General features: G+C 43.6%; 1 protein-coding gene across 5 annotated transcripts in view; it reads left to right on the plus strand.

Moving 5' to 3' along the window:
- STAP2 (signal transducing adaptor family member 2) overlaps window positions 1-21,919 on the plus strand; it is a 285,839-nt gene that overhangs the window by 57,240 nt on the left and 206,680 nt on the right. For all 5 annotated transcript variants that reach the window (XM_086947075.1, XM_086947078.1, XM_086947077.1 and 2 more), the window contains exon 2: window positions 21,839-21,910. In XM_086947075.1, the coding sequence (XP_086803201.1) occupies window positions 21,839-21,910 (72 nt within the window). The remainder of the gene's footprint in view (window positions 1-21,838; window positions 21,911-21,919) is intronic.

A 21,919-nucleotide genomic window follows, 5' to 3' on the forward strand; every position in this document is an offset into this window, starting at 1 on the left:
ACTCTGAAACATTGTACTCTACACCACTGCACACTATGCCACTGTACTCTAAACCACTCCACGCTGTGCTACTCTATGCCACGGCACTCTACTCTATGCCTCTCTACTCTAAACCACTGCAATCTCCTCCAATTCACTCTACACCACTTTACCCGAAACCAGTGCACCCTATGCCACTGTGCACTTTAGCCCATTATGCCATACAACCTTCTACTGTATGCTACTGCATGCTACGTCACTCTACACCATTGCACTCTACATCACTGCTTTCTACACCACTCTATTCTACTGTGCACCACGGTACTCTGTCACTACTCTCTTGAACACTCTACTCTGCACTACTCCAGGCCACTGCCCTCTACTCTGCATGACTGCACTCTATGCCACTGCTCTCTGCTCTACTGCAGTTTACGCCACTGCACCACTTTACTCTATGCCAATGCACTCTACACTACTCTACTCTGCATCTCTCCACTCTTATGCCACTGCACTCTACCCTAAACTACTCCACTCCTCTTTGCACCACTCCACTCTATGCCATTTCACTCTACTCTGCAACACTGCTCTCTCTGCCAATGAACTCTCAGCCACGCTACTCTGCACCATTACACTCTACGCCACTGTACTCTATGCCAATCCACTCTAAGCCACTCTGCACCACTGCACTCTACGACACTCTACTCTATACCACTGCCCTCTATGCCACTTCACTCTACTCTGAAACAATCTACACTATGCCACTGCAGTCTATGCCACTCCATCCCACTCTATGCCAATCCACTCTACGCCACTCAATTTTATACTGTTGCACTCTATAGCACTGTACACCAATGCTCCCTACACCACTTCACTCAAAACCAATACAGTCTATGCCACTGCATTCTTTACTTAGCTTCTCTGCACCACTGCACTGTACGCCACTATACTCTACAAAACTGCACTGTATGCCATTCTACACCATTGCACTTTGTCACTTTACTCTTCACCACTCTACGCCACTGCATTCTGTGCCACTCTACACCTTTTGAATCTACAACACTCTACTCTGCAGCACTGCACTCTCTGCCACTGAACTCTATGCCACTCTAATCACTCTACTCTAATGCACTCCACGCCACTCTAAACTACGGTGCACCACTGCACTGTGTGACATTGCACACTACTCCACACCACTTTGCAATACTGCACTCTACGCCACTACTCCACGCTACATCCTTTCACTCTAATCTGAAACAATCTACTCTATGCCACTGCACTCTGCGCCACTCGACTCCACTCCGCGCCTCTCTACTCTATGCCACTGCAATCAATGCTGTGCCACTCTACACCACTCTGCTCTGTGCCACTGTGCTCTACCCCTGCACCACTATACCCTACTATGCACCACTCCACAATCTATTCTACGCCATTGCACTCTATCCTACTGCACTCTATTTCACTCTACTCCACAGCAATAAATGCTGTGCCACTCTACTCTACACCACTTTACTCTGTGCCACTGCGCTCTATCCCTGCACCACTATACTCTACCCTGCACCACTCCACACTACTTCAAAGCAATATACTCTACGCCATTGCACTTTACATCACTCTACGCCTCTGTAGTCTCTGTTATGCCACTGTACTCTAAACCACTACACTCAACGCCACTTAACTCAAAACCGATGCATCCTATGCCACTGCATCTACTCCAACTACTTTGCACCACTGCACTTAATGCCACTACTCTATACCAGTCACTTTAGCTTGCATCACTCCACTCTACCCTGCACCACTCCACTCTACACCACTTCACTCTACGCCACTCCACTCTGTCACTCTACTCTACGCCACTCCACTCTACCCCACTGCAATCAATGCATGCCACTTTACACCGCTCTACTCTATGCCACTACTCTCTACCCCGTAAACACGAGGGACGCGTTGGCCCAGATCCATTCTTGGCATTCAAACAGCGGCTCCCTTCCACATAGAATTTTTAAACAGCTCATAGACCTGGATTTACAGAATAGTTCCCATCACGACCAGAAATGACTTGATCAAATAGCAATACATTTTGTGGTACGTTGAGGCACTGGTAAAGATCGGCTGATCTCACAAAAAGATAGTTTTTGTGGTCCTGAGGAGAAGCCCAAGACTATTAGAGGGGTTCAAAACACGTTGACCAGTTCCTTTTCAAACAGTGTCCATAAAATAGAAACCCGTAACTGTTTCTTCTAATAATTACATTGGTGGGAAATTTAATAATTGAATGTACCAAAAAACAGTTAGGAGTTTATCCTGAAAGTTTCTTTTCAAACAGTGTCCATAAAATAGAAACCCGTAACTGTTTCTTCTAATAATTACATTGGTGGGAAATGTAATAATTGAATGTACCAAAAAACAGTTCGAAGTTTATCCTTCTTAACTTTACACACTGTTTGAACCTTGCCCTGAATAGAAGTTTGAATTTTTGTAAATAGAAACTTACCTGTCTGGTTTGTGTTCGTTGTTTGTCTTAAATGTTATATGTGTCTTTGTAAAAGAGTTGCTGTTTGTAATGTAATGTTTGCCATTTTATGTCATTTATTTGCGTGCAATTGTAATTCATTTTGTCTGTGAAACTGTGATGGTTGTAACGTTGAAAATAATTTTTCGTAATGTAAGAAAAAGTAATACAAAGAAAAACTTTTCTATTAAAAATAAAGAAATAAGGAATAATCACTTTGGGCGACATTGAATGGTTTCTTGTATCCCAGTGAAAATAATATAGTGAAGGAACATCCGTATTGGCACTGTATGTTTTTTTTTTAAACTGCTCTCTACCCCTGCACAATTATACTCTGAACTGCACCTCCCCACTCTTCTCTGAAATAATCTATTCTACTCCACTGCACTCTTTGCCACTGCCCTCTACGCCACTGCAGTCTATGTTATGTCACTGTACTCTAAACCACTGCACTCTACACCACTTTACTCAAAACCAATACACTACACCAACTACTTTGCACCACTACACTTTATGCCACTATACTCTACAACATTCTACTGTATGCTACTGCATGCTATATCACTCTACATCACTGTACTCTGTCACTGCTCTCTTCACCACTCTACGACCCTGCACTCTGAGACTCTTCTCTGCATGACTGCACTCTATGGAATTGCACTGTACTCTGCACTACTCAATTCTAAGCCACTACACTCTACGCATTTGCCCTGCACCATTCCACTCTATACCACTTCACTCTAAGCCACTCTTCTCCACGCTTCTCCACTCTATGCCACTGCAATCTACTCTGTGCCACCGCTCTCTACGCTTATCTACTCCACTTGATTCTAAGACACTCCTCTTCCAGATACTTCACTCTATGATGCTCTACTTCATTAAACTCTGCCCCACTGACACTGTACTCCAATCTATGGCACTCCACCCTATGCCATTCCCAGACACTACTCCACCCAACTCCCTCTTTGCAATACCATGCCACTTTACGCCACTATGATACTCCACTCTAAGCCATCCCACTTTATGACAATCTACTTCGCTGTACGCCACTTTGCTCTACAACACTCTATGTAACAACCGCTATGCAAATCCACTTTGCTCGATACCACTCCACGGCACTTTTTGCCACACAACTCTACAACACACTACTCAACTCTGACACTGTGGTCCACTCTACTCCACTCAACCCCCTCAAACTCATATACACTCTACTCCCTCCATGACACTCCATAACACTGTTTGCTACTCCATGACATGCTTCATTGGCTTCTCATAGATATCTGTACGGTTATGTTCACTTGTTTTTAAAGTTTTTAAGTTTTCTATCAAGCATATTGTTTTAATAGTTTTTATCAAGAGTCTGCACTGTAATCTACAGGACTGATGTAACACTAATCAATAGTACGGTCCTTTCCTTCTCATTTTTTTTTCATCTTTTTTTATTTTTCCCATTTTTATTCTGCTACCATTTTTGAAATAAGGTTTCCTGATGTTTAGAAAATTCAAACAGTGAAAAGGGAATTGTTCTTTGTTCCACTTTGTACACATCCCGTCCCTTGTCTCTAAAGAAGGGTGACTCCTTTGTGTTTTTTGTGCTACTCCATGACACCCCACTTCACTCCTCTCCACACCACTCCACACAACTCCATAGTACTCCACTCTACTCCACTTTACGACACTCCACGCCACTCTCATTTACCCCACTAACTTTTAGCCATGCTGAACAGCAGCCAGTCTGGTGTACAACGGTAAACAGCCCTTATCCGTCACCCCGCATGTTGTTAGAACACGGTTGTTACAACGACCGCAATGTAACAACGCATACCATTACCCCGTAAGGCGTTACAATGACTTGCGTAGGGGAGAAGGTGTTGGCTTTAAAGTCCAACACCTTCCCTACTGTCAGCACAGACTGGAGTTTGAATAGTAAATTATACTATTCCAACATCCAGCGCCCCCTCCGCAAATCGTTGTTATGACTTGCGGGGTAATGGTATGCGTTGTTACAACACGGTCGTTGTAACAACCACGTTGTAACAACATGAGGGGTTGAACACATTCGGAATAAAGAGGCATATTTGTGTACAACATATTGTCCTTACTCTGGTCCGCAGATGGTTGGATTTAAGTGCCAGACACAACATATCATTTTAAATACCCAAAACACTAGAGACTAGGAACTTGTTGAAGATATCAAGACTTTTGAACACAAAGATTTTGTTGCTTGAAACACATTTCCCAAACTTTGGTGCGACTGTAGCTAGTAGAATCACATTGCCCTGAAGTAGCTAATGTGTCTGGCGAAGTGCAGTAGCTGCATGCTGAGAAGAAAGAAAAACAATCAAAGAAACTGCAAGAACAAACTGACTTATTGCTTTTTTCAGCAGCAAAATATTTTATGGACATGACTCTGTGTTTTACAATCGCCTCCCATCTTTTGTGTTTTAAAATGTCAAGTTTATGACCATCTGGTAGCTGGTCATTTGAGGTGGTCAATTTTCATTCAGTTCTGAATGGGTGATTACTTTAGGTGGTTCAGAGAGTGAGTTCCCTAGCTGCCAATATTTTTCAGTCAAGGTGTACAACATTGTTAAAACATATTGGCAAAGCTAATAGCTCTTGGATAGGTGAGACCTATTGGCTATGCCAAAGCTTATTTCTTACATGTTATCTGGTTTGATATTTTTACCCTGTGATTTCTGAAGCTTGGACGTGGTATGTCTTCAGGTAGGTGATTCCATGTTCTTAGTATTCGGCAGAAGATCGCTCCATTCAGAATGTTTATATTTCCTTTTTTGGGGAATTTCCAGCAGTGGACGAGACTGTGTCCTAGAGTCACGTGATCTTCCTGCACTGCTGAGAGATTGTCCCCCAGTATTGTGAACTCTTTTCTCTCACTGTATTTGGATGTGCAGCTCCGGTGGCTTATGATGAAGGCGGCGTATTTAATGAGTGGTTGTTAATCCTTGTCTCCATATGCAATACCAAACAATTAATAACAGGCAACTGAATAGGTATAAACATGATAGGTTAATTAATAGAAGCACATTGTACCTAACATCTGCTAAACACACTATAAAAACTTTTTTTAAAGTAAAATATAAATACATTGTGTATCCAACTCGCTTGTCAATTCCCCATGTTTCATCATCTCCTGTGACCTGGTGTGAACCAGGCGCACAACGTCCATTGGGCTCAAAGGGCTTCAGCTCCCCCCGTCGTGTGTGGCTGCCTGGGCTGAGACAGAATCCCGAGCACACACACAGCCGCACCCGAGTACTTCACAGGTCTTAAAAAGACCATTTGCTTGTTAATGAGGCTTTATTCTTTTTCACCCCTTCTTAGAGCCCCTGGATCTCCACTATTCTTATTGCTGGAAGAATTAGACCCCCCGAAAAATTTTCTTAGAGCTCCCCCCCACCGCCTGAAATTTGGCTCTAGTTCCGCCTCTGATGTGAACCTTGTTGGATCCCTTCTTATGACCCTTGTTTTATAATCCTTTGCAGTACCCAACCAGAGTCTGCATTCCTTCTGATCTTGGTTGGTCTCACGCTACCTGCATGCTTTAGAAATTCCTTTCTGATATCGCTGACGGTTACTCTTGAGGGCAAAGCTCTTCTTCTGCTGTCCTGGTAAAGCCAGCAATGATATATTTTGTAGAATGTGTCACAGAAGTGTTTTGTTTCCTGGTTTCCTTCATGTAAGACTAACAAAGGTCACCTTAGTCGTTTTTAGGACAAGATTTAATATTTTTATTTTGCTTCTCATCGGTACTGATCAATTACTCCAAAGCTGGGTTTGGATCATCTTCTAGGTGTAGCTCCTTCTAAACCCGAGGCAGTCTGGCCAAAGTTTTGGGAAGTTCTGGCTAGAATTAGAGCAAGCAATCGCTGTAAGAACCTTAAATGTAGTTAAGCTAAGGAAAACCATGTCACTGCCAATAGTTCTTCTGCTCTTCCCCTTTTACCCCTTTGGTACTCTTGGTCTGGGACGGAAACAGATTACCTAAGTAGATCAGTTTATCTTTGAGTGCTGAGAGCTGGGAATTTCCACTGGCCCTTTGCCAGAGGGTAGCTGGACGGACACTTGTAAAAATGTGCTGTTGCTATGGTGATCACAGGTAGGCCAGCTGAGAGGTACGGCTCTCAGTGTATACATAGGCAGGTTGCCAGCAGATGAGTGATCTGCAGGTTGGAAAGCACGGACTGGAACACCGCCATTTGAAACCCAGCCCAGGCCAAAACAGGTGCTCAAATGGAGACCTGTCAAAAACAAGAAGAGATGTCAATACTGATGATTAGTTCACAATTCTTTTGTTAGACCACACGTTGGACTCATTGTGATCAAATTATAAATTAATTTTTATTTTTGTATCAAATGATGTATCAAATCCATCAATTTTTTTAGAAAGATTACATGTTGATCAACACAACACCACAAAATTAAAATGTTCACATAAACCATATAAACCACATGTACTAAATCTCAGAGTTGTATTGAAAAACATTAGCACCCTCCGTTGATTACCTGAATTCAAGATCAGCCAATCTCTAGTTCTGTAAGAACTTCTTTTTTTCGCAGTGTATCTTAATCAACTATAAAGGAAAGAAAAGACGGGAAGAAAGGGGGAAGAGAGAGAAAAAGAGCTTACTGTCAATGTCAGTCATTGATATAACTGTGTGTGTTGCAATGCAAAGGGGCACTTACTGTTATGAATTTTCATGGATATCCATGATGAAAAAGTCCGTAATTCATTTTACCCCGAGGTTTGATTAAACAATGAATGCAGGATTCTATAATGCAAAAGAAAAAAGGTGCCATTATTGTTTGATCTAATGTTGGCTTTCAGAATCATCCGTTGCTCGTTTGTTTATTTTTCAGCGAGCCAGTTCACAGTTCATTATATGCTCCCCCATGAGCGTAATGCCTAGTCCCTTACTATGCGATTCCTCGTGTAATTATAGGGTCCGCTTCTTTCTAATGTGCCAAACTAGTTTTTTGCGACCGTTCCACATGAAGTGGTGTTCTAATTTACACTGTACCAGTCGCCGTTTTAGGTCTCGCTGAATAGGCGCGTATGCGCTGCTCGCAAAGACATTTAGTAGCGGTTTTTAGAAGTGCTACCAAAGCGGCCACCAGCTGGCGCTCACTTGCACAAGCACGCACACTGCGTGCGCATCCCTTGCGTGCTTTAGCGCATCATTGTGATCACTTTCCCTTTCACAGCGATCGTGATGACTTTCTCTTTCACGGCCGCGCGGTGTTACTATTACTGGCGCGCGGCCAATGCTTGTTGGAATAGGCACTAGCAAGGCATAGAGAGATGTGCTCGGATTCCTGCAGACGTTGTCATTTTATCTCCCCACACCTCGTTGAATTACAATTAGAATGGGATAGGCTGTTGACAAAAAAAGATGTATTTCCAGCTGTCATTCAAGTTATGCACACGCTATTGTGTTAGGCTAACCTGCACATAAACCGTACTGTCCACATAACGCTAGGCAGTTTTGTTAAAAATAAATAAAGCAATAAAAACTTCTGGGTTTATAAATGTAGATGCTGAACGATACTTTTTCAATAAAGTTGCTAGTGTTAAATTATAGATTTATTTAAGCGAGCGTCGGGATGTTTTAGAAACATACATGGTCCATGTTGCGGGGAAGGAAAGTTCTACTGTGTTATATATCCAATGACGTTGTGCTCCTACTAGTGAGTGGATTGGACGCAGTTAACAGCTTCTTTCTTGGACGGCGCTTCATGACTTTCATTCAGATAGTGAAGAGGTCCAGGGTATTAGGGTCAGGCATGCTTGGAGTTAATCTGATAATGGCAATTTACAAGGATGCCAACAAGTTACACAGTGCATGCCGTGTACTCAAGATATGTTATAGACATGGGGTTATACCCAAATATAGTCACTGGGACCTGGGTGATAGTAGTACTGAGAAGAGGGGTCCCAGAAAGTAGAGAGTAAAGAGGATAAATACATGTAGTAATTATAGACATAAATCTTGAAGTAGTCACAACATTGTTGTTTAATCACAATGTGTAGGTACGTTTAGTTACAAATGAGTATATACAGTTTAAGCGTATTGTGTGCCCCAGGAAGGAAGGAGTAGGGGAAGTGGTAGTGTAGATAGGAGTGTGGGAAGATTAGACAAGTGACATAACAATGGTCAAACGACCTTAATATACTGTAAACTAATATGATTTACAAACAAAAGGACCAGTGGTTCAAAATAATTTAATAGGCATCATGCTTCCAAAAAGATAGTACAATCAATGATATATATGCGGAAGGAAGCTGGAAATACAGAGAGCTGTCGACGTTTCGACCCACGGATAGGTGCAGGCACAGAATGATGCCTTGCTATGGGGTCTTCATCAGGACGGGGGTGGGGCGGGTTACCTACATCAGGGTAATTAACATGTAGTCATTGATCAAGATGAATTAATCATGGAAAATGCACATATGTATGGTAGCAAGGAAAACTATTATAGTTACCATGTAGTATGGAATAATTGATACATGGTAGAGATAATCTCAAGGTAGGTTGGGAACATCAATGGTGTTGGCTAAGGAGGAACACATGAGCAGTAATTAAAAAATGAAAATTGAGAGTTAAAAATGGCATTAGTGCATGGCCGGTACTCAGCGCCAAAGTACGTGGTACAGAACTCACATAGTGGTGTTAGGGTCACGTCTTCGTGTACTCAGGTGACGCGTGAAAGTGTTCTCTGCGAAGAAAACACAAAGGAGGCAGCAAGGTATTAGCCTCGTGTCACTGGGGTGTGCGGAACCGTTAGAATAAAACCTGATGTTGAAAGACTCACGTTATTGTTGCTGTGGCTGTGTTATAAAGGAACCCACCGACTGATCGGGAAACTTCAAAAGGCAGATGCTGCTGTTAAATCCCGCCGGAACACCTCTCGGGAATCTGGGGAACGAGAGGCCGTAGGGCCGCAAAACATCAGGGGCTGATCACTAAGCAAATAGATACTCTAGCTAGTATAGAGTCAGTGCGGGCAGCAGTAGCACATACCTGGTCTCGGGGAAGAATTTGTCAATATGCACGGTCCACAATGGCAGCCGGCATACTGTGACTGCCGCGTATCTAAGCAACGTGGGTCATGTGACTCAGGCAAGGGTTTACGTGATGTGATGGAAGTGGAGTAAAGACTAGCGTTCAACCTCGTCCGGGAACCATGGCATGAAATTGTCATGTTGTCAATAAATTCGTAGGAAGGGGGGGGCCAATACAAATATAAATACATAATTATTGTGTGTATGTTAAATGTTCCAATGGGCTGTGGGGCTTAGCGTATTTAAGCAATAAGGTTGTCATCGGATGGGGGCCGAGGAGGGTGAGAAATGTGGTAGGTCTGCTGTCAGGGCCCAGTTTGTGGAGACATGAATGCTAAAGAATCATGTGGCGCATCATCTTATAATTAAAAAGGGGACTCTGAGGGTCTAAATATGGCGTACCTATCCCACATGATGGTAAAGGCCATTTTTGTGTCACTGTTATGTCTGACAACAAAGCAGTACATCAATATGTGAAAGTATGATTCAAGGAACAGAAAGAATCAAGATTGTTAAAATGTACAAAACACATATAGTAACATAATTGCAGCTGGACATGGCGTACCTATCATACATGATGGTCAAGGCCAGTCTAATATAGCTGAATTGCGTAGGAATGTATAGAGAGGGAAAGGTAGAGAATAATTCAGTCTGAATCTTGATCAATGACTACATGTTAATTACCCCGCCCCACCCCCGTCCTGATGAAGACCCCATAGCAAGGCATCATCCTGTGCCTGCACCTGTCCGTGGGTCGAAACGTCGACAGCTCTCTGTATTTTCAGCTTCCTTCCCCATATATATCATTGAATGTACTATCTTTTTGGAAGCATGATGCCTATTTACTTATTTTGAACCACTGGTCCTTTTGTTTGTAAATCATATTAGTTTACAGTATATTAAGGTAGTTTGACCATTGTTATGTCACTTGTCTAATCTACCCACACTCCTCCCTACACTACCACTTCCCCTACCCCTTCCTTCCTGGGGCACACAATACGCTTAAACTGTATACACTTATTTGTAACTAAACGTACCTACACATTGTGATTAAACAACAATGTTGTGACTACTTCAAGAATTATGGGTATAATTACTACATGTATTTATCCTCCTATCTACGTTCTGGGACCCCTCTTCTCAATGTACTCAAGATAGTTTGCAGCTGGTATAGTAGATCCCCGGCACGTGCCACAACCCATGGAAGTGCATTGATATAGTTTATAAGTGTTAAACATTTGCTGCACATACTTACATTTAAAACTTAAATATGTCTTTCACCAAGCTCCTGCCCTTCCATAAAGTGTTGCGTCTCACCAAGCACACCCATGTGCCAGTTGTTAATTTTGTAAACGAGCTATACACACAACCACACACAACCCAACACATACACAACCACACACACACACACAACCAAACACACAACCACATACACACAACCACACTCAACCACACAACCACACACACAACCACACATTCACCCACACACCCACAACCACACCCGCACCCACAACCAAACACACAACCACACGCACACAACCACACATACACACAACCACACACACAATCTCACCCACACACAACCACACACAACCACACGCACACAACCACACACACAACCACACATACACACAACCACACACAACCACAGACACAACCACACACACCACCACACACACAACCACACACACTACTACACTCACTACTACACACACTACCACACACATTACTACACACACTACTACAACCACACCCACAACCAGACACACAACCACACCCAACCACATATCCACACACACAACCATAACCACACACACAACCACACACACCCACACACACACACCCACACACACACACCCACACACACACACCCACACACACACCCACACACCCACACACACAACCACACACATACAACCACACACACACAACCACACACACAACCACACACACACAACCACACACACAACCACACCAAGCATTGGCATAGACAATAGGTCTCGCCTTTGGGACCTTATATGTGTTTAGCCACGCAACAGTTGATGTGGTTGCACCAAGGATATTGTGCTGCATAACTAAATACTTAGAAGGTCCAAAAAGCTAGACCTATTGCCTATGCCAATGCTTGTTGTTATATGCTAAGTTGATCAACCGGGTCTCGCAAAAGCATGTACCTTTCCGATTTAGTTAGGCGTCTTCCCCGATGGCGTGTGTAGCGCCTTCAGTACTTTACGACGATGAACATGACTGATTGCGTCTTACGTCTCACCAATGCCGTTTCCATAGAAATCATGTCCAGCAACAACGGAATTCGTATAGCTTCAGTCCATCAATAATGATATGTCCGTCGGATTGTCAATAAAGTTTTTTTATGTTTGGAATGTGACAGTAGAGTATTAATGCTCATAGTCTGTGCAAATTAGGATGCTTAGATATCATTCCTTTTCGCATGACCGCCATTTATTTCTAACCTGTCATCCGATCAGTGGCAGGATTTTTTGCGGAATTTTAATGGCACATTGCAATCAGTTGAACTTCCATTCGGTAAGCTTTTTGACAAAACTACAGAATATGGGCAACGTTTCGAGCATAACTTATTTAAAAAGAAAAATTTTAGAAGGTATGTTGACTAAAAGGAATTCTCAATTGGATTTTATTAGTGCATGATTTACACATTGGAAAGTTGTTTTTTTGGGCACGTCATAGATGAAGGTGAATTAAGGCTTTTTCCTTCCAAGTTTGTAAAGTAAATATCTTGAATTCACCCTTGCAGTCTCAAATAAATCTCAACCCAAATTATATATCTCTGAAAGTTCATTGAGTCCTACAACAGTCGTGTTGAATTACACTATGAGCATTGCTTCTTTTTGGAACAGTTTTCCCTCTTGATCACCACCTCGTGAGTCTCCTTCTACTTTAAATAGTACAGTCCATTTAAAGTCAGTCTCAGTGTGTTCGTTTTACAACCAATAGCTCACCATTGACCTGGGCAGAAGTTGAAAGGTCTTAATCTTGGTGATTAACCTAAACCTACTTTCGCATGTGGGTAAACATTCCTTACCCCCGTCCGTCTGTAGAAGCTTTTGTGTGGGTTTTCTCTTTGGACTGTATGTATGAGTGATTTGACCTTACACCCTTTCCAATGTAACCCATGCAGGTCTCAAAATGTTGTACTGAATCTGAGCTTACCCAGTATGTTACTCCTTAACTATGGTTCAGGTCACAGGCCTTTCATCCATTGAAATACTTGGCTTATGTCTGCCAATTGTTGAGAGCCTTCAGGTACATTTACTATACTCTATCGATATATAAAGTAACGTTGCTGCATCTTGATAAATGGTTGTTTGAAGACGTAAGCCTTTTTTGCCAAAACACATCAGCTATTTCTTACGAATATGCACCATTCTTCAACAACAGCTTAGAAGAGTTGCATCTCAATGGTCGCTCTAAAATCTGTGTGTGTTTGTGCTGTTCGTTATCTCTGTATGCACAGGGCCGGTCCTAGCCATGGGCGGTATGGGCAGCTGCCCAGGGCCTCGCGCTCAGGGGGGCCCCGCAGAGTGTGCTGTGCTAAGTAGACACTGTGGGATTCAGCAGCCCAGCTGTTCTGCGAATATCCTTTGTAAATCAGACTATATAGGCTGGTTTTGTTTTGGCAAATGAAATATCACTGTCAGCTCCTAAGTGGCCTAATCGATGCTGCAACGTGTATGGCCTAAATCTGACTGTTGCCCAGGATGGTTGGTTGTCTCAGGTCCTAAACCCCAGAAGTATGTAGAGTAGGTCATGATGTATAGATTAGCATGATATACCAACTGGATGTTTCGAATGGTGTATCCTTTGCAAATGAAGTAGAGTAAGAGTTGACTGTGGAACATGATGAGTGCTAAGCAGGTGTCTCAAGGCCACTAATGTCATAAATACACCTCTTTGCTTGTAGCTTTAGGTGCGTGAGGAAAAAGATGACAGTGTGTGCCACGTGATGCTTGAGTATGTTGGTGATTTGCCGTACATTCTCACCAATTAATTTGCGAAGTCACTTTCTGTGATGTCATTTAGAGGGGCCTCACATCTTCCCTTTCGCCCAGGGCCTCAGAAGGCCTAGGACCGGCCCTGTGTATGCAGCTTTGCAGGTAGGGGTTCAGATTGATTGGCGTCCACCTAATCAGTCCGACCTATGCCGATACGTGTAAATGGCGTCTCGCAAGAGCAGTGTTCAGGTTCAGGGCTGGTCGTCTTGTTAAAGCCTATATGATGCATGTCAGTCCCTGCAGTGTAGTGTTTGTGTCTCATCTAATCCTTTCTAGGGAGGTTTGTATATGTCACTGTGTCTGCATGCTAGAATGAGCTTCACTGTATGTGCCAGTGTGTGAGTATTCTTGTCTGTACATATTACTGTCACAATGTTTGCAAATATGGGTACATCTCTGCCGGTGCAGTGTGTGTCTGAGGCTTGTACCTGTCACTGTGTATGCAAGATAGTATGCACCTAACAGTGTGCTAGTTTGTGTGTGCCGGTGTATGTTTCTTTACATGTTAGTGGGACTGTGTCAGCATGTAAGTTTGGCTTTGCAGGTGCTGATGTGAGATATATATATATATATATATATATATATATATATATATATATATATATATATATATATATATATATATATATATACACACTTAACAGTATGTTCCTGTATTTATCTGCTTGTGTCTGAACATGTAAATGCCATTGTGTCCGAGATGTATGTGTGTCTCTTCGTGTGCTTATGCGTGACTCTTAGGTTTTTACATGTTACTGTGTGTACATGCTAGTATGTACGTTACAGAAGGTGCTAGTGAATGTTTGTGTCTGTACATGTAATGGGACTGTGTGAGCAAGCAGGCGTTTGTTTCTGCATGTGCTGATATGGTGCATGTATGCTACTGTGTTCTTCGCTGTATGTGCCAGTGTTTCTGTCTCTGTCTGCACACCTAACCGTCACTGTGTCTGCATGTGCTGGTGTATGTCTGTGAGATTTGTACATATCACTGTCTCATTCTAGGATGTATTTCGTGGTATGTATCTTTGTGTTTGTGCGTGTACAGGTCCATGTCAGGGGGTTATGTCCTGTTCTCCATGTGCTGGTGGGTATCAGTGAGAGTCTGTGCACGTCACTGCATTTGCCCTGTTTGTCCCTGAGCTTTGTGCATGCCAGTGTCTGAATGCTGCTAGTAGGTACTTTGCAGTAGGTGTCTATGAGTGACCGTGTATGTGAGGATGTACACATCTGGTTCGCTGTATCTCTGTGTATCCTTACCTCCATGTGAATGTCTGTGTCAGCCAGTGTGCATGTGTAGTATGATGTTCCTAGCAGTAGATCTGTCTGAAAATTCACACTCGGCTATTCGTTCAGGCTATTCCTAAATTCTAGGCTATTCTCAAGTTCTAGGCTCTTTATACGTCCTACGCTGTTCTTAAGATCTAGGCTATTCTCAAGTTATAAGCTATTCTCAAGTTCTAGGCTCGTTATCCGATCTAGGCTATTCTCAAGCTCTAGGCTCTTCGTACGTTCTACGCTGTGTTCGGTGCACGTGAGCTTGGAGGCCCTTCCCGAGTGTGGCGAGATGTGGTGTTACTGGAAAGTGCATGCAGAGTTTGCTGAGCGTGCACGTGCCCTTCCAGTGTGACACGAGTTCAGGGTAGTTTACCAGGAAATGGCCTACATAACCAGTGATGGTATTCGCGGATGATCTCTCTGCCCCGAGCGTACTTTCACCAGCATGTCTGCAGGCAGAGGCTGCCGCCACGGGTTTAAGCGGTAGCACGTAGGGCGATGTTAAGAACTATTTTCTGGGTCCAGTTCCTGGCGGCAGATATTACTGGTATGGAACTGTTCTGCACAACGCAGTGCATGCGTGTCAGGAACCCTTTCATCTCACACCTCGCCTCGAGGGCATCAGCACGGTGTGAGTGTATGAAAAATGATCAACTCAGAACAACATACCTCTCTCTGACACACAACTCTGTGGCACCTGACAACCTAGCTCCAGGTACTTTTTATGTGGGAACTACAACCAACCAGGGCTTCCTTCGTAAAACAATACGTGCAGGGGGCCAGCGGCATATGCTATGAATACCCGGGTGCCAATCTCAGGGATGACTCCACACCATGCCTCTTCCACGCCCCACCGGGTCTCACTGTTGATTTTCCTCCCTGCTTTCTCTCTTTGTTACTATTTCTTCGTGTATCTCTACCCACCCTTTTGTGTTTTCCTCTCTCTTGCTCTGGGTGAAAGTCTGATGAGGAAAAACAAGCGCAGGCCCCCAATACTAAGGGCCGGTGCGCCCCTCTTTCAGCCAGTGACTTAGAGCGAGGACTGCACCTTACTCTTCCAGCACAGGAGACCCTCCACCCACCCTACCAGAAATGGAGGCCCAGTGCCACACCATTGGCATTTAGGCGTTATTGAAACAGCAGGTGATAACCAGTGGCTGAGATTAATTCAAACATTTCACCAATCCCCTTATTGCTTTCATAGGTGTCTGAAGGCCAACACTGGTGTGTTGTGTCCAAGTCTGTAGGGCGCATCTGGGGTGTTGTGGCCTAGTCTGTAGGGCGCATCTGGAGGGTTGTGCCGAAATCTGGAGGCCTCACTGGAGAGATGTGAGTCTACTTCTAGTGTACTGTGCCCACAGCTGGAAGCCACCTCTGTGATATTGAGAGGCCACCAAAGGTGTGCGATGTCCATGTCCCGAGATCACATCTGGGGTGTGTGGCCTAGTCTGTGTGGCGCATCTGGAGGGTTGTGCCGAAATCTGGAGTCCCCACTGGAGAGATGGGAGTCCACTTCTAGTGTACTGTGCCCACAGCTGGAAGCCACCTCTGTGACATGGAGAGGCCACCCAAGGAGTGCAATGTCCGTGTCCCGAGACCACATCTGGGGTGTTGTGGCCTAGTCCGTAGGGCGCATCTGGAGGGTTGTGCCGAAATCTGGAGTCCCCACTGGAGAGATGGGAGTCCACTTCTAGTGTATCGTGTCCACGTCTGAAAGCCACCTCTGTGATATGGAGAGGCCACCCAAGGAGTGCGATGTCCATGTCCCGAGGCCACATCTGGGGTGTTGTGGCCTAGACTGGAGAGCACGTTTCATGTGTTGAGAGTTCACAATTAGCTAGAGGCCACGTCACTATAAGGTTGAAGGCAGATTGCAGACAGTTGTTAGCTGAAGTAACCAAGGGTTTTTTATGAGAAAATGTATTGATTTTTACGGACCCGGTAACCTAACACCATCACACACAGAACATCAATTACATGACAAGCTGAGCCTCAACCCCAATTAACATAGCACAGTAGTGAAAATATGCATAAAGTATACATGCCAACATTTTAGAAGAGGAAAGTGTGACATAAAAAAAAATAGTCATGAGAATGTATTTCTCCTACTGACTATTATTGAGGCTGGAACCGGGTCTATTCTCATGTATGGGACTTAAAGTGTGCTGCTTCAGGATCCAATATCAGAAATGCAAATATATGTTTGTTTTCATGACCTGTTAGGAACACAGAGAAAGCATTATGGCAGGCAGAGAGAGCGTGACAAAAATGTTGTGCATGGGCCTGCGTGGAGCTGGTTACTGGCAATGCATAATTCGAGTCACACAAGACCAGTCCCTGTCAGTTGAAACCATTCAGGAACTGGAAGGCGTGAGACTAGCCTTGAAATCGGTAGTCTCCCGGCCTAATCAATGTGGTAGGCATGTATGATACAGGCAAAGCCCATGTTCTTCACCTCCCTATACCCTCCCAGCAGCAGATAAATTACCATGAGTTAATGGTATTGGGCAACAGACTAAACATATATTTATCGAAGCCAATGATCATTACTTTACAAGTACCATAAATTGTAAACTAAAGGTATATGAAAATAATACAATTTAAAAAATGAGAGAGGATTGTAGCTTTTACCTTTCAAATGTAAAATTACGATACAACTCTACATCAACCGGGAACCGACGCCCCCTTACGCAGCCACGGTGGCGCCCGGTGCATCAGTGTTTGTTGGTGCCCCCCATCCGTGGCCACCAAGGATTCCCTCACCACCACCTTTTAACAGTACCCCTCAAGTCTCCTTAACCACTCTTTCAGATACATTTAATGTGTTATATAGCACCACTCATCCAGTGTAGGGTATCAGAGCATTTTATACCCCACGCAGTACAGAGACAAACAATCATCCGTGTGTAAATCAGTGTATAGGAAATGTTACATAAGACAAAGGTCTACAAGGTGTAGGAGTCACATGTGATCCATACTGGTAGGCAGGTTAGTTTTCAAATTTTATCGTTGACCTCTGTAGAGGTCTAAATCAATACATCATAAAATCATCAAATGGTAGGCGGGGAGTGCGTGGTCTGGAGAAACACAAACTGAACACCATAGTGTGGGGTTCTCTAGTGATAAGAATTGATTTCTGCCCAATTGAACTCTTTTTGTAACATTAATCTTTGCTCTAACCTATACCTTGCTGTGTGCATGCAGTTCTTTGATGACACTTAATAATTCACTGTTCAATATTAGGATTTTAACTTATAAACTGCAAGTAACAAAAGGATGCCTCTTAGAAAGCAGTAACCCACAGACCTATTTACATTGTATGCACTTTATGATCTGCATGGTACACGTTCTTTGCGCAGGCCTATTAATCCTTCCTGCTATTTTATGAGCAGTAAAACCCTTAACTTGTCAAAACTCCCATCTCTTTCAAGGAAAAACATTAATCACCAGAGTTATATTGACATTTTTATTGTTGCCTGGAATTTTCTGGAGGCCAGGAACGGGGCAGCAGGTGCTTTTAAAACCAAAATAAATCGTGGCAAAATGAAAATAAGCTTGCAAACTTGGCGCCCCCTGAAGTAGGTGGGCGACCAATCGCTCGCCCTAGAGCCAGCCCTCAGGTTACTTACAGTGCACGTGATAGCACGTGCCTCGCGCGTCCTAGCACGTACACCGCAGCCGAAGAAATAGTAAAGTACTTCCTTTTTGTTATCACCCCCTGGGGCGGAAGAGGTGCATTCCAGACACACCCAGGGCCCCGCACTGACCCGGGAACCAACCGTGCCAGGCCAGCCAGGGTCGGAGTTCCTTTCGGGCACGCCAGTCAGGGCGGAACGACAGAACAGATGACGAAAGCATGGAGATTACAAGGTAGGTAACAGAGCAAGAGCAAAAGGTGAGTTGATACCACCAACGGGTGTTAGACATGGAAATAAGCCCTCGACAGTACAGCAGAGGAGGAAAAAGAACATCAACAAAGGGTAGTACAAGACATATAATAACAACCCCAGTGTGGGCTTAGGAGACGTCATCAGTGTGACTTGAGCCCAGGCAAACAGTGACGTCATCAAATCGTACACAGGAGGAGAACGTGCCATGTGAGGCCAGGAGAAGAGTTAGGCCATCAATGTGTGCTTAGAAAAAGAATGTAATTCAACAAAGAAAGGCACTATTGAACTTGGGTACCTTACCATAGTAATATAAACTACTGGCAGGGGAAGCATTCAAACAAAGTATGCAAAATATAAAAGTAATTTGACTGCCCAATAAGTGGCCTCTAGAACCAAAATATGTCATTCATATGGTGATTTTATGAATGGAGTTAAACCAAACAAAAGGTTCAAATAAATGACAAGCACATCTATTGATTGAGTCATTAAGAAAATCGATTCACAAACTGTAAGGCAGGGGTTCAATACAGAAACAATCTAAACATACATTGACAATGCATTATCTGAATTAAACTGCAAGTTACATGGTCCCATCTGTCAATGTATTAACAAAAAACAATCTCCGAGGGGTCAATTTAATTGTTCATCTCTAATGGAGAACTATGATACTCCTTCCTCAATGTGCGGGCCTAACAATATATTTTTATTTTAGATATTGTTTTTTAGAACTACCAACACTCATTCATTCGGATCCACGGAGAATACAATTGTGAGTGACTAGTATGTTCTAACTTTAAGGCACTAGGGCTTTCTTAACTTTATTGTGTTGTATTGTGTTGGTTGGTGATAAATGTCCTGGTTTGTGGATGGTCTCGCAGATTGATACCACTTAAGACTGAAATTTCGACGACAAGCCCATCTCTCTGTTCCATTTTTGATTTCACTATCGACATTGAGTTTGTTCTCTGTGAAAGATGGATAGTTATATTGACCCTTCGGAGTATATTTGAACCTTTTGTTTGGTTTAACTCTATTTATAAAATCACCGTATGGAAGACAGTCTTTGATTTTAGATGCCACTTGTTGGCATCCAAACTACTTTTGTATTTTGCTTTTTTGATTGAAATGATTCCCTTGTCAGCAGTTTACCTTACTATGGTTAGAAGAAGAAAGTGACATCATTCATGTAGGCTCGGAAGAGGAGAGTGAGGGCATTAGTGTGAGCCAGGACAAAAGTGACACAAGGAAAAGATAATTACATCTTCTAATTGTGGTTAATAATCAAAGGAGAGAGAGAGGAACCAGAGAGGCTAGTTCATTTCCCCTGGGATACGATGAATAAACAGTTAGTGTGCTATGTGTCTGTATGGGAAACCATTTGGTTTTTTATGAAGGCCCTCACTCACCAACCTAGTTGGTGGCATGCTTCATCATCGGGCCCCACCGAGGCACCGAGTGCGCCTCAGGTGTGCTGCGAGGCCAGGCTACGGCGGAGCGGGTTTACTTGAGTCGTGAGTGTGCTGTGCAGGTGTGTTGCGTGAGGTTTTAAAATACTGTCCTTGAGGTCCCAAGAGGTTATTAGTGGGCCCCAGGCAGTAGTTAAAAACAAAGGCTTGGGACGTGTATGGTAGACTTATGGTCTCCCACGTCCAATGTGGTCGACTAGTTTCAGCCAGGCCTTTTCTTATACTGGCTTTCTTCAGGACCTATTATGTGTGAGGGTGTTACAGGGATATATATGTTTTTCAGTACCCTGTATGTGAAGCATGCGCTACGGTGCTTGTATATGTGAGAGGTATTTCCTCTCAGTTTGTACTCCTATCCTCAGGGGACAAACTCCATGGACCTCTGCCGGAGTGCCGGGGCCTTTTAGCGCTTTGGCATGGTCTCCAGACCCGACAGAACACCTGTTGTCCGGTCGTGAGCTCCGAGGAATTGTTCACAGGAGGCGAACATGACATCATTAAACTATGCATAGGAGAACAGTGTGATGTCATGAATGTGAGCCCAGTAGAAGAGTTAATCCATCATTGTGTGCCCACAAGAAGTAGAAAGTGAGAGTGCTCATGTAGGTTAAGAAGAAGAGAGTTGGGCCATTACTGTTAACCAGAACAAGAGTGACATCATTAATGTGAGCCCAGGCAAAGAGGATGGCATCATCAAATCATACACAGTAGGAGAAGAGTGTGAGGTTATGAATGTGATCCCAGGAGAAAAGTTACACCATAAGTATGTGCCCGGAAGAAGAAAGTGACACTAGTCATGTAGGTTCAGAAGAAGAAAGTTGGACCATTAGTGTGAGCCAGGACTATAGTGACATCATTAGTGGGATCTTGGGAAAAGAGGCTCACATCAAACCGTGCACAGGAGGAGAAAGTCTCCATAAAAGACCCTGATGAAGTATTAATGAGAGATGTTACTGGATGAAGTATCACAATAGGCCCATATTATTGACTTTGATGAAGTGTCCTATAACCATGGGGCTCAGGCCAGGCTTCCTTGTGACACTCGCATGGGACAGAACCATTGGTTGCTTGGATGACCACTGGTGGTAAATAAATGGCGGACTTACGGGACCTTAACTTTGCTAGTCCAGTTGGTGGCCTTCAATATTGGGGACCACCAAATCCATATTGAGAGGCTTCTTCCAGCTGAGTAGCCTGAAAGATAGCTCTTGGCTAGATTGAACCTGTCCTTTCTGGGCCCTCACAGGAAGTAGCTATGCTACAGCACTGTTCTTCTTTCGCTGTGATTCCCTGTAATGTACTTTCACCCATAGCCTTCAATGTTTAAAACCCTCTAGTCCATCAGTCTTCTTGCAGGTTTACCGGAGGTTAAGAACCCAAATAGAAACCTGATTCCCTAATGTCAAGATGACATTGCGCTGTAATTTTATGCCCGTTATTTGTAAGCAAGATGTTTACTAATGTGAAAACTGTTTGGTCTTTGAAGTGACGTGGTCAGCGTTACGTACACCTTCGAAAATGAAATGATAATAAATGTACTTACACACCCTGCCACCTCCATTCTTACTGAAACACTGATCAGTCTTTCTCATTTCTGTTTTCAGGTCTACAAGAAGTTCTGGTCTGGACTCCTGGGAAATGCGCTTTACTTCTACAACCACCATAAAGACTCGCAGGTACCGTAT

This window comes from Lissotriton vulgaris, chromosome 12 (assembly GCF_964263255.1).
Source record: "Lissotriton vulgaris chromosome 12, aLisVul1.2, whole genome shotgun sequence".
NCBI classification, from domain to species: Eukaryota; Metazoa; Chordata; class Amphibia; order Caudata; family Salamandridae; genus Lissotriton; species Lissotriton vulgaris.